Source organism: Vigna umbellata, chromosome 3 (genome assembly GCF_029865625.1).
Source record: "Vigna umbellata cultivar VRB3 chromosome 3, Vumbellata_1.0, whole genome shotgun sequence".
In the NCBI taxonomy this organism is placed as follows: domain Eukaryota; kingdom Viridiplantae; phylum Streptophyta; class Magnoliopsida; order Fabales; family Fabaceae; genus Vigna; species Vigna umbellata.
This window is the reverse complement of record NC_142167.1, coordinates 9,939,080-9,956,313: the sequence shown is the minus strand read 5'-3', so window position 1 is coordinate 9,956,313 and position 17,234 is coordinate 9,939,080. Positions and strand designations below refer to the sequence as shown.

The window sequence follows — 17,234 nt, the reverse complement described above, 5'->3', positions numbered from 1 at the left end:
GAAATAGAAGCTTTCCTATAAGCTTCAAACCTGGAACTAATATTGCCATGAAGGTAGAAGTTGATGACTCATGGCTTTGGCATAGGAGATTTGGCCACTTCAACACACATGCCTTAAAACTTCTATATACGAAAAACATGATGAGAGATCTTCCATGCTTGAAGGAGAATAATGAATCATGTGAAGGATGTCTCCTCGGAAAACAACATCGATTACCATTCTCAACAGACAAAGCATGGAGAACAAAAGACTTATTGGAGTTGATTCATACTGATGTTTGAGGACCGATGAGAACACCTTCACATCATAACAACAGGTATTTCATCCTCTTCATTGATGACTTCTCTAGAATGACATGGGTCTATTTCTTAAAGGCAAAGTCAGAAGTTTTTGGAGTATTCAAGAAATTCAAGGCCCTTGTTGAGAAGCAAAGTGGAAAACAGATAAAAGTACTTAGAAGTGATCGTGGCAAGGAATACACATCTCGCGAGTTTGACAAATTCTGTGAAGATGAAGGCATAGAGCGACAACTTACAGTCGCATATACTCCACAACAAAATGGCGTGTCAGAGAGAAAGAATCGCACAGTTATGGAGATGGCAAGATCAATGCTGAAAGAAAAAAGTATGCCTAACACTTTTTGGGCTGAAGCAGTCTACACTGCAGTTTATATTCTAAACAGATGTCCAACTAAAGCAGTCCAAGACAAGACTCCTATTGAAGCTTGGAGTGGGAGAAAGCCATCAGCTAAACACCTACGAGTAGTTAGGTCTATTTGCTACATACATGTTCCTGATCAAAGGAGGCACAAGCTTGAAGACAAAACTATACGAGGAATATTCTTGGGATATAGCACACAATCAAAAGGCTATCGAGTCTACAACCTACAAACGAAAAAGCTCATCATCAGTCGAGATGTTGAAGTTGATGAAAATGCTTCTTGGAATTGGGAAGAAGAAAAAGTTGTTAAAAGCAACATTTTACTTCCAGTGCAACAATCTCAAGAAGAAACTCAAGAAGAGGTAGAAAATTCAGGTATGCTTTCTCCACCTCCACAACAAGATTCTTCATCTGAATCTAGTCCAAGAAGAGTAAGATCTTTGGTAGACATATATGAAACTTGCAATATGGCCATGATTGAACCTAACTGTTATGAAGAAGCATCAAAGCAAGAAGTATGGTCAAGGCAATGGAGGAAGAAGATCAAATTGAAGATATGTTACTAAGACCAAGATTTGAACTACTATGCACAATGCTTGGAGTTACCGAATTTTCATTAAGGAGGAGTATTAAAGTGTAATGCAAATTCTAGAAGAATGTAGAAGCTCCTTAGAATTGAAATGTAATACAAGTTCTATAATATTCTAGAAAAACCTAAGATAGGAAGAAAAATCAAGAATATTCTACATAGGTAAAAATCTAGAACATTCCACATAAGTGGTGGCTAGTATGTTCTAGAATAATCCATGGGTCTATAAATACCCATGAACTCTACCATTTGATGTATGAAGCCAACATCTACCATTTGTATGAACCAACATCTACTACAACTAGACAACTTCTTCCAACTACTACTTCTACATTCAACTATCTCTACATTTTCTCTATCCCATCAACTACTCCTTTCACAACCTCAAAATACTAACAAAAAGCATACAAATTAAAGGTCAATAATCTAACAAACGAATTTCACAATCAAATAAATCATCAAACAATCCAATAAACGAATTTCACAACAAATAAATCATCAAACAATCCAATAAATTACACAATCGTCTCCAACAACGGTGAGCTTGTGCGGAGGAGGAATGGCTAGCGGCGGTTCTCGTTGACGTCGTTGATGGTCAAGGCCCATCGGAGTCTCACCGGAACTGTGGGAGAGAAAGAAAATGCTCTATTTTGGGTCTGGCGGTGAAGAGGCGGTTGTCGTTGATGGTCAAGACCCATTGAAGTCTCGTCGGAACTGTGGGGGAGAAAGAAGATGCCATGGGTTTGGCAGTGAAGAGGGGATGGTGATAAAGAGAAATTATATTTTATATTAAATTACTTTTTATAATTAAAGGTAAAATAATAATCTTTTATTTTTATTTATTAAATTTTTTAAAAAATTTATTATATACACAAACTTTAATATACTTTTATTTTAAATTCCTCCTTCCTATTACATTTATATGTTTAGAAGTTGATTTTCGATACGACTGACCAATTATGATTGAATATCATTTACTATGTTTTTACCTTTTAATAAAAAGTGAGATATTTGAACCGAAGTATCACATAGTTGAGTGTTCGGTCGTTTACATAGTTGTAATTTTTTTTAGAATTGACTTCCTATTTGGTTGATCAACCAGTACGATCCATCGCACAATACAATTATAATCACAATTCTTTGAATGATTTTTCTGAGAAGCTTCTACCAAAAAAACGGAAAAATGAAACGCGTTAACTTTAAAAAGGAACTAAAATAATATTTAATCTTATTTTAAAATAATTATTTTTATATATGATGTCAGCTAATATAAAATATTAATTTAACTATTTAATAATCAATAAATTGAAACGATCCATGAAAAAAATTTAATTATATATTATAAATCACCACATATTATATATAAATATTTTAATAAAATAAAATCAGTTTACTAGATAAAAATATATGTCAAATCAATATTGATTGAGAAGATACATAAGTAAAGAAACTCTGTATTAAGAAGAACTTTACTAGCTTTTAATTATTAGTGAGGAACATAAGTAGCTTTTTATTATTAGTGAAGTCGGTTGACAGATAAATCATTCTTTAGCGAGACTTATACTTGTCCAGGAATTCAGAGTAATAATAATAATAATAAATAAATAATAATTTTAAAAAATCTATAACTCATTATTCTTTTAGGTGGAGAAACACGGTAAGGCTTTTATTTGAGTTTTTTTAATTCCACCACCAACGGCAGGATTCGGATCTATATTTCTTGACTGTTTGCCTGTTTGCCTGCTGTACAGTTATAATCACAATTCTTAGAATGATTTTTCTGAGAAGCTTCTACGAAAAAACGCAAAAATGTAACACGTTAACTTTATAATTCCACCACCAACCGCAGGATTCCAATCTATATTTCTTGACCGTCTGCCTGCATTTTCGCAGCAATTTCTGCTTTCACTAATGACTACGAAGCACAGACCTGTTATACCTATGCATTATATAACACACCAAGATATTGCGTAATAATAATAATAATAATAATAATAATAATAATAATAATAGTTTAAAAAAATCTTTAACTCATTAGTCTGTGGAGAAACTCGGTAAAGAGACAAGGCTTTAATTTTAGCTTTAATTAGAGGGAATAAATAAGAAGTCCTAAATACGATTTCGAGATTATAATAATCACAATCCATACAAAAGATTTTTGTAAGAAGCTTCAACGAAAAAATCAGAGAAAGAGACTGCAAAAATGAAACGCGTTAACTTTATAATTCCTTTCTCTATAAAGTCAGGCCACTCCCTAATAACAACTATCTCTCACTTTCCCACTAAAATCTCAAATTCCGTATCATGTCCGAGGGTATGACCGTGTCTGACCCAACAGCCCCTATCGGACCTTCCGTCGTGTCCGACGCCATCATCCATCACACCCCTTCTTCGTCTCATCCATACGATGTATTTGTGAGCTTCCGTGGTGAAGACACGCGCAACAACTTCACTAGTTTTCTCTTTGGAGCTCTCCTTCGAGCACGCATTGTTGCCTTCAGAGATGACGAATGTATAAAAAAAGGTGATTTCATAGCACCCGAGCTTCTACAAGCCATTCGGGGCTCTCGACTTTTCGTTGTTGTCTTATCAAAGAACTATGCTTCCTCCACTTGGTGCTTACGTGAACTCGTAGAGATATTTAATTGCTGTGAAACTTCACCAAGACCTCTTATACCTATATTTTATGATGTTGAGCCTACGACGGTGCGCAACCAGAAAGGATGTTATGAGAAAGCATTTGCAGAACACGAAAATAGATTCAGAGAAAATAAGGTGAAGATGGAGGAAGTTCAAAGATGGAAAGAAGCTCTCAGAAAAGTGGCCGATATCTCTGGTTCGGAAATCGGAAATAAGTGAGCACTCTTCTCTCTCAATTCAATAATTAGTAACAATTGATTTGGTGACAAATCTATCTTTATTGATATTTGGAAGTGCTTCACAAAAATTAAACTGCGGTGTATTCTGCATCTCTTTAGCTATTTTTGCTCATAGACTAATCACAATATCTTATAGTTTTCTAAGACTTTCTTTATGGTAATTATGATTTGTGTTGTCATTATATAAAAACAGAGGTAATTGAGTCCAAATATATACTAATTTAATGAACATAATAGTTTGACAGTTAAAATTTTTTACGTTATTATTTTATCCTAAAAATGTATATACTCTTTTTCATGTTCTGTTCATGATGTCTTGCCTTCGTTTCATTTAAATTTTCAGGCCACAAAATGAACAGATTGAAAAAATTGTTCAAGAGATAATAAATAATTTGAGACCAAAATTTTTAAATCTTCCAAGGGATGAACTAGTTGGGATAGAGGATCGAGTTCAAGACTTAGGAAATATTTTGCGTTTCGACCTCAATGATGTTCGAGTTGTCGGAATAAGTGGGATGGGTGGCATAGGAAAGACAACTCTTGCTCGGGCTTTATACGAAAGAATTTGTCATCAATATAAATATCGTTGTTTTATTGACGATGTAAGCAAAATATTTCTAGATTCTCGTTCGATGGGCTTACAAAAGCAATTAATTTCTCAGACTCTAAATGAGAAAAATGTAGAGATTTGCAATGTTACTGAGGGAACATGTTTGGTGCAGTCCAAACTGAACAATGCTAAGGCACTCATAGTTTTTGACAACGTTGATCAAGTTCAACAACTGAGGATATTTAGCGGAAACAGAGACAATTTGTTGCGAGAATGCTTAGGTAGAGGGAGCAGAATCATCATAGTTTCTAGGGATGAACAAATATTGAAGATACACGGAGTGGATGATATTTATCAAGTTCTACCGTTGGAATGGAATGATGCTATCCAACTATTTTGTAGAAATGCTTTCAAAGTTAATTACATTTTGAGCGATTATGAAAAGTTGGCAGATAAGATACTATCACATGTTGAAGGCCATCCCTTGGCAATTGAAACAATTGGATCATCTTTGTTTGGCCGAAGTTTGTCACAATGGAAAAGTGTATTGGAAGGGCTAAAAGAAAATAAAAGTAAAAATATTATGGATATTTTGCGCATAAGTTATATTCAACTGGAAGAAAAATACAAACAAACTTTTTTAGATATTGCTTGCTTCTTCAATTCTTATCATGAAGAATGTGTGAAGGAAATTCTAAATTTCCGTGGATTTCATCCTGAAGATAGCATAGAAGTTCTCATTGATAAATCACTCATTAGCAGAACTTTCCATGGGTTCATACATATGCATAGCTTGCTAGTGGATTTGGGCAGGTGTATTGTTCGGGAAGTATCACCTAAAGAGCCTATAAAGTGGAGTAGGTTGTGGACACGCAAAGATCTCCATGATGCTATGTCAGAGAACGAGGTAAAATTTACGTGTTTGATTATAAATTTTAGATTGCAATTATTTTAGAATTTGTAAATACTTCAAAACATACATCTAACAATGTGCCATGTTATAGGCAACTCGAAACCTTGAGGCAATAGTTATTAAATGGGACGATGTTATAGGTATGTAAAGGTTGTATTGTGAAAGAAGAAATTCCTGTGTTTTATTGAATGAGAAACTGCCTAATATTATCATAGACTATTCCACAATTACAAAACTGCTTCTAAATTTACGGAATGATGCAACTGATTTACAGATGAAACAATCAAGGCGGATGGTCTATCAAAAATTAAACACCTGAAATTGCTTTCTGTTCGGTACGTGAACTTTTCGGGAAGTCTCAGTCATCTTTCGAATGAACTAGGATATCTTGTTTGGTCTGGATATCCGTTTGAGTGTTTGCCTCAAAGTTTTCAGCCACACAAACTAGTTGAGTTAAGCCTGTATCAGAGCAGTATTAAACGACTGTGGGAAGGCACAAAGGTAGTGTAAATTAATTTTTTATTTGTACTTCTTTTAAAAATAAAGAAAATAAATGACAAACTTTTTATTTTTAATTCCTTTATTCTTTGATTAATTTATGGAGAAAAGAAATTAAAGAAAACCCAAGTGTCATTATTAATTTTGTTTTCTTTTTTTGCCCATCTATGTAGCCGTTACCCAATTTGAAGCGTTTGGATCTCTCTTTTTGCGAAAGTTTAGTTGAGATGCCAGATGTAGCAGAGGCCCTAAATCTTGAAGAGATAAATCTTGAAGGATGCGTAAAGCTCCAAAAACTCAATCCATCGATTGGGAGTCTGAGAGAGCTTGTTCATTTGAATTTGAGAGACTGCAAAAAAGTAGTAATCTTATCCAATACTATATTGGGCCTGAGTTCTCTTAAATATCTGGATGTCAGTGGTTGTTCAATAATAGGTAGTAATTGTTTACTAGATGAAACAAGGAACACAGAGCACTTGATCAGCTGTTTGTCGCCCTCCTCTCCTCTCTCTTGTTTGTGTGAACTCGATCTAAGCTTCTGTAACTTAGTTCAAATTCCTGATTACATTGGAAAGTTACGTTGCTTAGAGAGGCTAAATTTAGAGGGAAACAATTTTGTTAAATTGCCTAACATCAAGGACCTTTTGAGACTGCGTTTTTTAAACCTACAGGATTGCAAGCGATTGAAATACTTGCCTGATCTCCCTTCACGAACTGTCTTGCCCTTAGAACCTTTCACGCTGTCGAGATTCCCATCTTCAATACTTGATTGGCCTGATTTTTTGACTGAGAAAGATACAGATATTAGATTTGCAGGATTAATCATTTTCGGCTGCCCAGAATTAGTTGAGATTGAACAGTGCACTACAAAGAGTTTTTCATGGGCAATTCAAATTCTTGAGGTGTGGATGCTGTTTCCTTCTTCTTGCTTTTTAATTTTTCTTTTTTCTAGGAGAACAACTACTGACCAATAACTCTGCTGGTACCAGGCGAACTACCACCACGCGACCTACCACCAGACGACCTACCAATGGCCATTCCCAGAAAGTATTATACCTGGAAGTCAAATACCGAGCTTGTTCAACAATGAGTTTGTGAACGTGGACATAGAATACCTGGACAAAGAAAACATAACCGTTGATCCACCTCCCATTCCGCATGACAATAATTTTATTGGTGTTTTGTGTTGCCTAATATTTCGTCTAGACAATGAACAAATTCCAATGGATTTTAGAAGAGATCACATGTGGTTACATTATGAAAAGGTTTCTGTGGACGAACGTGGTATTAAACCTTTTAGTTTGTGTTGGACGTCGATTATCTCATTGTTGGATTACGACGATTTTGTTACGGCGGATGTGAAGAAATTTCAGTATCGCTGGGTAAATGAACAAGACCTAATTAACCTCAAAATGATGCATTGTGCAAATTTGACAGCTCGGAAGCGCAAGATTTCTGTAATTGAGGAAAACGGTTAGGTACCGTATTTAAGTTGCAACCCATCACAGTGAAGAATTGAAGACTTTATTGAACGTGGAATGTGGAAGTATGATTTGCTACCATCTAACCAGAGAGGCACAGTAGAAGCAGAAGTAGCACTGAGTTCAAATTTCCCTTGAATGGAAAATGATACTTTAACAACCAATTTAACAACCAGTTTAACAGTTAGGTGTCAAAATGTCACTGATCCACATGAAAATTAAATTAAAAAAAAAAAATGACGTGGAAAGAAAAATGGGGACAGGATTTCAATTGTTAGGGTTTCATTTGTCATTTCAAACTTGGATTCTAAGGCAACCTTATAAAGAGAACCCTAGAGAAAAGGACTTCCCTCTCACCGGCGCTGCTCACCGGGTGAACATTGTTCGCCCTTCCAAGATTTGATTGCAATGACCACCGAAAAAGTGAGCGTTTTCATCGTTCCGTAGTCGTTTGACTATTCGTTTGGAACTCTTTAGTTGTTGTTCGGTAGGTGTTATTTTTGTTCTACTTTTTTCCATCATTTATTGGTTTTATTATTTTATGGGTGTTCTTGATATATTGTTTATCCTTGTTTGGTTTTGGTGTAGTGTCATGGAGGAATTTGGTGAACAGAGTAAAGCTTTTCATACGAGGAAGAAGGTACGTAGGGTTTTGTTACTTTTGATGTGTTATTGTAGATATTTTTACTTTAATGGACTTGTCTGAATGTATTAACACTGATCTATCATGTTTTTCAGCTTATGGATCTTTCACTTATGGATCTTTCATTATTATCCAATTGATTAGTATAAGTATGCATATATAAGTGTTTGACTATGTTTATTTAGTTTTTTCTGTCCTCATTCTCTTGGTTTTATATCTTTCTCTGGAAATTCAAATGTTAATTTTTTTATTTTATAGGTGTGTTCTTAGTCACCCTGATGTTGTTGCCCTTAAAGAATGGATTAGCACAAAAGGTTTTTTCACTAAGGAAAGCTTTATCCCAAAATTGCATATTCCATGTGATGAAGAAATTCATTTTGCAAATGAGCTAATAGACATTCACTTCGAGTCAGCTTTGGATGATCAATTGAAAATATGTCAGTCTAAAATCCATGCAGACCAAGGTATGAGAAATACCCATGTCTCAAGTAGTTTATACTTTACCTCGTCATCCTGAGCAAGATAAATTATCTGAGTTCCCTTTTGACATGACATAGTTAAAATCTGGTGATCATGATGCAGACATATTGGGATGGTAGTGTTGCATGAAGGAAGTTCTTAATTGTTATATTGAATGTGATTTGTCACGCAGGGATGAGAAAGAGCACTTGAAAGTGACTCTTCTACGTATTGAATCAACATTGCAAGGACTTTTTTCATGTTTGCCTGACTTTGTTCCAAACTCTAGAAATGGAATGAATGAAGATTCAAAGAATCTGTTTTTAATTGTTGGGGCAACAGGTTGTACTGTTGGCAGTACTGTTATGAGAGAAAAGACTACTGAGATTATACATATATAGCCTGCAAGTAAGGATTATGCTATGCTGATGTACATTGTTTCTTTAACTTATGTTGATGTTCACAAATCCTGATAATTTTTTTTATTAAGAGATATGTCCATGGAGAAAAAAAATCAGATGACAACATTCTGTTGATACTAATTATTCGCATCATTGATGCTTTAGGAAACTATGGTACCAACTTCTGTGTCTGAATAAGTTCAAATATACTCTGTATAGTTTGTATATGCACCGGCTAATTTTGTTTCATTCCCTTTTTTTCCGCAGAGAGTTTGGAATTTGTTGATCAACACTACTTTGACTTGCAATAATTCGGTATATTATTCATTTATTATTATTATTATTATTTTATTTCATTATCTAGAAAAGTAAAATTTATTTGAAGATAAATCTTTATTTGATTCTTACTAAGTTTTCATTAGTATACTAAGTTTATTTATTTTTATTATTTACCACTCAATTCATAGCTATTGAAAATTTGTTGGAAACACATATTTTAAAGTTATGCTTTTTAATTTTAAGATCTATTTGCTTTTTCTTTTGTTTTACGTTTTCACTTATTATTAGAATAAAAGTTATAATTAATAATAACTACGAAAAACACATTTTTCCAAAACTGTAACTGTCCAAATATTATAACGTAATGGTATATTAGTCGATTTAACTTCTATCCCTAAAATAATGAATATACAATACAAATTCATCATCACATCACATGCAGTTATTTTTTCGAAAAGATATAGTTTATGAAGTGATGTTGTTTAGTTTGAGGATTTTAGTAACATATTTTTTTCGTTAGATTCGTATTTGTGTTAGATTTAGATTCGTATTTGTGTTCTGATGCTGATGTTGAGTAAGTTATACAATAGTTAAAAATATGATATGACATCAAACAACTTGACCCATAAAAGCATGCATGTGATAGTTTTATTAATTTAATTAAAAATGAATAGCAAAATTGGATACTAGATGGAATAATGCACTCAAGTAACTAGGGATAAATACGTGGATTTAATTTAATTTAATTTAAAATTGTATATTTATTATAGTGCTATCAAAATGGATTGGAATCCATCAATCTGACCCATCAGAGAGTTTGGAACGGGTTGGTTTGAAAAAAAAAACGAACTTTTGATACAGGTCAATTTTGAGTTCGAACCACTAGAACCTGGCTCACCCAGGTTGTATATGTGGTGAGCCGAATCGGCTCGCCAACCCTCCTAATTTTGCTTTTTTGTGTATGTTTTATTATATTTGAAGTTTAAAATAATTTTGAATTGTATTATAATTTTTTATTTTGAATTGTTTTTGGAATTTAACTTATTTTAGATTGAAATTTATTTGTTGTGTTCTTCAAATGCAATTATATGTTTTGCTTTTTTATCAGTTTTGATGTGAATTTTTTTTTATATTTTGCAAGTTTGGTTTTGTCATCATTTTGTGATATCAAACTCAAGGTACAATAGTCAAGTAACAAAATTCTCTAAGGGTGTTAAACTGGATTGGTATCAATATTGGTGAGAATTTCATCAGAAGTATTTTGGCTAAGGTGGTGAGTAGTTGGTTATTTGAGGAATGTGTTTGTCTAATGTATTGTATACCATTTCCTGTTTTAAATAATGAAATTTGTTCATTTGTTAAGGTTGTTGTTGATGTTGGGGTCTCTAAAGAAGGGCTTTCTTATGTGATGGTGAAAGAAGTAGTTCAAAATATGGTGTACAATTTAAGAAGCAAAATACAGTACAGAAGGAGGAATTAATTTGTGTTGTAGAAGAATAAATTCGGGTTATTGTCGAACTTGAAAGTAGTATTCATAATGTAAGAAAGTTGGTTGAAGAGAAACATGAAAATCTGGGTACAAAAAGGTGTGGATAAAGCGTTTTATGGAAATGAAGATCCTTGTCAAAGTATGTCGATTCAACATGATTACCAAAGTTCGGGGTTTGAAAGCCACACTAAAATGAAGGAAAACACAACTACAAAAAGGAAGGGCATTACCGAAGGTCATAATCCCTCGGAAACAGCCAGAAGTCGTCGATAATGACCTTTTATCAACAGTTTATCGACGGTCAGATTACCGTCCGTAAATTCCTTGTCGCTAACATTTACCGACGGCCTTTTCCCCTCGGTAATTACTGAAGGGCGAAAACCTTCAGTAATTACCAAAAGGACAAAAGCCTGGGCTGAAAAAAAAGTATAAACTTAATCTAGAACCATGGATCCAGCAACAAACTTACATTTTAAATGTTACTTACTAACAACCATGTCTACACTCCATTCATACAAAGGACGGCCCATACCCATTTTTCAATAACTTTAATTAGAAGAGAATATTGAAGGCAAACCTCTAGGGCCATCCAGAATGTTGTTCCCTTGCATGATTTAACATCATTCAATTTGATTGCCTGAAAAACAATAAGAATAACACAATATTAGAAAATGGAAAGATAAACAACAGAAGATTGTTCATAAATGAAAGCTCGACAGGAACAAAGCAAAGTCATGAATTGAGAGCCACCTTCGCCAATCCAAAATCTGAAAGCTTAAAAGATCAATTCGCATCCACCAATATATTTGCACATTTAATATCCCTATAATCAATGGAAATAATTAGGTAATATATACAAATATTTTTCATGACATTACATTAATGAAACAGAAATACAGAAAACAAAGTTATAGAAAATATGAGCATACTGCACAACCCCATAAAAGAAAACACTGATAGTTAAATTTCCAATACCAAACCCACATGTGACATGTACACATTCAACCTCTCAATTTTAACCTTGTGCAATATCGATTTCTGATATAATATATAAACATCCATCCTTAAAAGCTACTCCACAACCGAAATATCAGGATACATAGTGACACTAAATGGTGTTAATTTGAGGCAAGAAAAGAATAGACATGACAATAGTTGGGTGAGAAATACTCTCATTTTTCATTCAGGGGGATAAAAACTGTCATGTATATATTCTAAGGGATATATCCCTGGTAGAGATTTCTCGAAGAGTATATCTCTAGATATTTCTAAGGGATCCTTTAGTTACAAGCTCAATAAAGATATACAGATTTGACGGGTCCTGCAATAAACAACATAGTTTAAATTACAAATACAAATTTCACTAGGCATCATATAGAATCAAATATAATTAATCAACTCTCAAAAATATATTGTACGGATAAGTAAATTGAGAAAGAAATCTAGAAGAAAAATATTGACATGAGGTTAATAAACTGATAAAGTTAATCAACTCTCAAAAATATATTGTACGACATTGCAAAAGATAGCACTATATTTGGGTAAGAGAACCTTTTTCATTTCAGCAAAGGATTTTCATTAATGGAAAATGATTGAGGTCATTTGATTCAACAAAATGTTTTATGTTTTCATTTTCTTTCCTATTGTCAAAATTTGTACAGGAAACAATGTAAACAGATAACAATTAAATGTTGCTTCCACTTTCATATCCCAACTTTTGGAAAGAATAAACAAAATGAAAACAAGGTGTTACTTTGTAATTAAAAGTGAAAGCACTAAACAAAAATAAGAAACATTTTTCACAAACCAAAGCAATATAGAAGAGAGAAATCCCTTCTCACCTGTTCCAGTTGATATACACTTTGCCTTCCCTGATTCCCTTGATCAAGTAGTGAAACTTGTTTTACAGCAAAAAAGAATCCATCTCTGCAGTGGAAATCAGAACATATAATTAAATTAACAAAAGGAATGCACGGGCAGTTAACACTTAAGTAACTTCTAAAAGACACCATAATGGGATCAAATATCAAACCCTGTGAACTTCAATTAATTTAGAGTTTTCAAATAATGAAGCAATTTGAACACAAGATATACAAAAGGTAGTAGATGATAACTTAACTAAGTGGCCTAATAAACTTAGTTTGACCATTCTATGACAAAAAAAAATACTCATATAATGCTTATGGGTATTTCCCAATCTGGAAGAGCAACAAAACAAATATGTTTTAGCATCAAAGAGTTATGACAGTTTAGGAAAGCCCCAACAAGGGCTCCATATTAGAGGAAAACTAAAACCATAAAAGCAACAAACATAAAATAATATAATCTAGAATATTTGGCAAAGAAAAAAGTTAAATCAATACTAACTATGTTTTCCATTGCTTAAAAATCAACAGCCCAAGGAGTAATGGCACGAGCCAACACATGCAAAAAAGGGATGAACTAATCATAGTCTTTTTCAATAGATTGTTAACCAAAAGTACAAGACAGTTTAAAAGTTCTGTTATATATATTCATATATCATCCTGATTCTATTTGCATGTTTCCTTATTTCCTTAATTTATTTAGTTTCCTTAGATAGCTTGGTCATAATTCCTGAATATTTATGTATAGAAATAACTCAGCAAAACATAAGAAATCATCTTTCCTTTCATGTCAATAGATCCGATCACTTCTTCACTATCAAAAAATTACTGTTTTGAAAAGAAAGGAAATGATTAATTATATTATTTAAGGAGCAAGACATTTTCCCAACAACGCGGCTATGCTTCAGTCCACAAACTGAAAACAATGATAAATATTGGCCAAAAGAATTCAAGGTTCATCCCATTTCCTAATCTACCCATCATAACAAGTAGTTACTATTTATGTTGACAACAAAAACTGGAAACAATAACTGATCCTCCTCAATTAGACAAATAAAAATTTGTTAGGAGTGGCATCAATTGTTCAAGGTGAAATTAGGTGAGCCAAGTCACAATAGGACCGTGATGTTTGGGCTGATATTAAGTAGGAAGAGTTATCCTTACTATCAGTTATAGCGTACTGGTAAGCACTCTCCAACAAAATTGACATTCACATACTGTCATATGCTTTTCCAACATATTCTCATATCTAAACCTTCTACAAGTAACCTGTCAATCTCATTCTAACACTAACATTTCATAACATAGTATCCTACAAAGATTTCAGTAAAAAGAGAAGAATAAAATAGATGAACTGAATCCCTGAAATTGTTCTCACTAGCTGACGAGAGGGTCGCGCCTCTCGCAAAAAGTTGATTGCACGAAAATAATGCAGTATATTACTAGGAAGTGACTCCTAGGTCGTCTCTCAAGGACCAATTTGTTGTTCAGTCTCAGATTTAACACAAAGTGGGGAGGGTTTGTGATTTTTGTCGATGCGGAAAATTTAAACTGGACTGGAAATTAAATAATGCAGAATTAAAAACACTGAAATAAATTTCAACGACTGTAAAAATAAACAGTAAAAGACAGTAAAAATGGAAAATGGAAAATTCAACAGTGTTTGAAATTAAAATTCTGGAACAATAAACATGCAGAAAACATAACCGCAGTGTAAATAAAATTTACCCAAAGCAACAGTGAAAATGAACATGTAAAAATGACGTTGAAAATAAACTGAACGGTAAAAGGCAATGACTGATTTTAACGATATGGAAAACAGAACCGGCAAAATAAAAATAAAAAACATTTAACTGGAAATGAAATTCATCAAAGCTTTCAACACTTAAATTAAAATTCTTGAACAATACAACTAAGAATGTACGAGCAAAGGTGACACACTTCTACTGCTTCAGATATTAAAACTACATTTTAGCACTGTTTGAAATGAAAATTCAGAACCTCTGGAAGAGAGGAACCGAGAGTGTTTCCTACAGTACTCCTAAACTACTTCCTAAAATCTACTTCTAAAAACTACTTCTGCCTTCTCTGCTCTTGCTGCCAATTTATAGTGTCAAAACTCTGGCCATCCTCCTTCAATTCAGCATTTTGGATTTTGTCTTGGCAGCCCGTGACCTTCCTGCATTTCAGCTTGGTTATTTTTGTCTTGTCTCCAATTGGCAGCCTGAATTCCTTTCAGCTAGTTGTTTTGTTTTGTCTTTTGTCTGCATAGCTGGAAGACTTTCTTGCACTCCTAGACTTTCCAAGGGAATAGATGGGACCCTTCATTTTGTTGTGTCCGTTTCTGCTTCAATTCCATGCTAGCCGAGAACACCATTCTCCTTGTGCCAAGCTAGACCGTGCTTCCTTCCTTCTCCTTTGTGGCAGTGAAGGTGGCTATGTGTGCTGTCATCAACGTGCCTTCTCCTTTCCATTCATCCATGGCTTCTCTTCTTTCTTCCAATGGCTGGACACTCTCTTAATGGATGCTTCGCCTTCTTCTTGCTGCAACCATCATTCCATTTCCTTGGATATTAGCTACTGCCATTCTGCAAAAATAACTTTGAGCTTCCAATAAGTAGTGGCTGGAACACAACACCGTTCTCATTCTTCTTCCAGCCGTGCTTTGCTTCTTTCATTCCAACGTTTCTCCCTTAGCTACGTTCAAGAACCAGGTCTCAAACAAGTGGTGACTGTAGTTGTTCCAAATTCAAACTGCTGGACCGTTAAGCATCTCCTCTTCTTGATCAGCTGCTGCACCGTGAACACCTCTGGGACGTGAGACCTTCAAAATGCTGCTGGAGCCATGACTCTTCCAAAGCAAAACAGCTTGTGTGTACCGTCCCCACTTCTCTAGACTTGTATTTCTCTTCTCCAATAATTTAATATGATGATAACTATTAACCACTTCCAAGCAAAATGTGACGGCCCCAATGTGTTTGTCTAAAGTAGCAAGCTTTTTTCCATTTTCTTCAATCCCTAAAGAATAAGAAAAGGGGCCCTCCGTGGCTTTTTGATGCACAAGGCCGTGGCATTTATTTAGTAAATGTAGCAAACCACTTTCTTCCTCCAAAATAAGATTCACACTTCATACTTCAACAAATTCAGCACCTTCATTTAGAACTCCTCCATGTGGTGTCTCCTTTATAATTTTCTTCACTTTGCAGCTCCCAAGCTTCTCATGGGTGTGTTGCTTCTTTCTCTCAACGTGATGGCTTTGCATGAATGGGCATGTGCTTTTGTTATCAATTGAAGACTCAAAACCTTGTATTGGAAAAACATGGGGATTAAAATATGCACATGTAGTCAAAGTGGGCCGTCCACTTCCCTCTTCCTTCTTTATGTTAGTTGCAGCCAAAATGTAGAGAAAACTGTGAAGTGGCCCCCTTTGTTTCAGCAAGCTTCACGTTAATTGTTGGATGTGCAGTATGGAAAGCAACGTGGTCCCCTCTCTTTGATTCCACTTCAATTGCATTGTGTGCTACTCTTCTTTTATATTGCCGTGAGATAAATTTCACGTGGTCCCTCATCTTCCATTTAAAAAATGATGCCAAAACCGTGAGTGGTGATGTGTTGTTTCTTTCTCCAATTTTTTTAAGCTAGCGGGGCCATGAATCCACTTCCCTTAATATAACATTAATATAATAAAATTCAGCACATGAGCTCCTACGTGAACTTTCATTTGGTGGCCCTTTTTCATGTGCTTCTACTCCTTAAAGAAAATTTCTTGGCTGGTTTGGTGTGCTTGCCGTGAATTCATTTCCATGTGGCAATGTTTAATCCATTTAAAAGAAAGAAAAAAAACCAAGGTGCACTTCCTTTCCCACATGGCCGTGACTTCTCAAGTGTTGTGGTCCCTCTTCTATTCCAAATTCTTGCCAATTGCAAAATTCTTCATTTGGAAACAAGGAGTTGCCGTGGCCTTCATAGGTGGTATGTGGAATTCCAAATCAAATTTTCCATTTCAACATACAAAATCAATCAATGTAGTGAAGCTCCTTCCAAGTAGATAACACAGTGTGCTAATGAATATTCTTCTAAATGTCCTGAAATATTTACAGAATTTTCCCTGCACTCAATAATGTAAATAATTAGTCTCAGATAATTCAAATTAATTAAAATAATAATTTCTGATCGGCTTAAGCACAATCAGTAAAAACGGAAAAATACTGGACAATTAAGCACAATTCCCTAATTAATTCTAGTACAATAAACTAAGTGTAGTGAAGAAAATAATGATTCATCACTAGCCCTACTATAATTGTTTCTCTTTCTCTTAACCCTATTCTCTAACTCCAACACCACAGTAAATAATGAAATAAACAATAAGGCTTATCTTTCGTTTCTAACAATAACTTTGAGCGAGTATAAGCGAAGTGATGGGCTCAAAAGCACTTACTCAGAAATCCCTTCATAAACATAGCCAAACAAACCACGCCCCAAAAGCTCACCCTTCTTCTAGTTACCCGCGGTAATCACAAGCTTGATT

The 17,234-nt window shown here is 34.3% G+C and overlaps 1 protein-coding gene and 1 long non-coding RNA gene across 13 annotated transcripts; one reads left to right on the top strand and one right to left on the bottom strand.

The window, feature by feature from the left end:
- Positions 1–3,478: 3,478 nt before the first annotated feature.
- Positions 3,479–10,994, top strand: LOC124847783 (disease resistance protein Roq1-like). Of its 12 annotated transcripts, none has more exons than XM_088110176.1 (12): positions 3,479–4,104; positions 4,472–5,585; positions 5,683–5,731; positions 5,866–6,092; positions 6,263–6,991; positions 7,079–8,057; positions 8,159–8,210; positions 8,472–8,677; positions 8,866–9,247; positions 9,341–9,388; positions 10,494–10,625; positions 10,716–10,994. In XM_088110176.1, exons 1-6 carry the CDS (start codon positions 3,554–3,556, stop codon positions 7,565–7,567), a joined length of 3,159 nt encoding a protein of 1,052 aa, XP_087966302.1. In that variant the 5' UTR covers positions 3,479–3,553; the 3' UTR covers positions 7,568–8,057; positions 8,159–8,210; positions 8,472–8,677; positions 8,866–9,247; positions 9,341–9,388; positions 10,494–10,625; positions 10,716–10,994. The 12 variants fall into 12 exon arrangements, with proteins under 12 accessions (XP_087966302.1, XP_087966303.1, XP_087966300.1 ...); XM_088110177.1 differs by having other exon boundaries at positions 8,796–9,247; XM_088110174.1 differs by having other exon boundaries at positions 8,472–9,080; positions 9,163–9,247.
- LOC148201614 (uncharacterized) lies at positions 10,169–16,804 on the bottom strand. Its single transcript, XR_015785081.1, has 2 exons — positions 12,683–16,804; positions 10,169–11,664 (listed from the first exon to the last, which is right to left on the bottom strand). It is a non-coding gene; the product is annotated as an uncharacterized LOC148201614 (long non-coding RNA).
- Positions 16,805–17,234: the final 430 nt, after the last annotated feature.

Bases quoted from the DNA above. Each gene is read 5' to 3' on its own strand.
- LOC124847783 (XM_088110184.1), top strand. From the start codon at position 3,554: ATGTCCGAGGGTATGACCGTGTCTGACCCAACAGCCCCTATCGGACCT. The intron at 5,586-5,682 runs GTAAAATTTACG...GCCATGTTATAG, and splicing joins ATGCTATGTCAGAGAACGAG to GCAACTCGAAACCTTGAGGC. The intron at 6,992-7,078 runs GTGTGGATGCTG...TGCTGGTACCAG, and splicing joins GGGCAATTCAAATTCTTGAG to GCGAACTACCACCACGCGAC.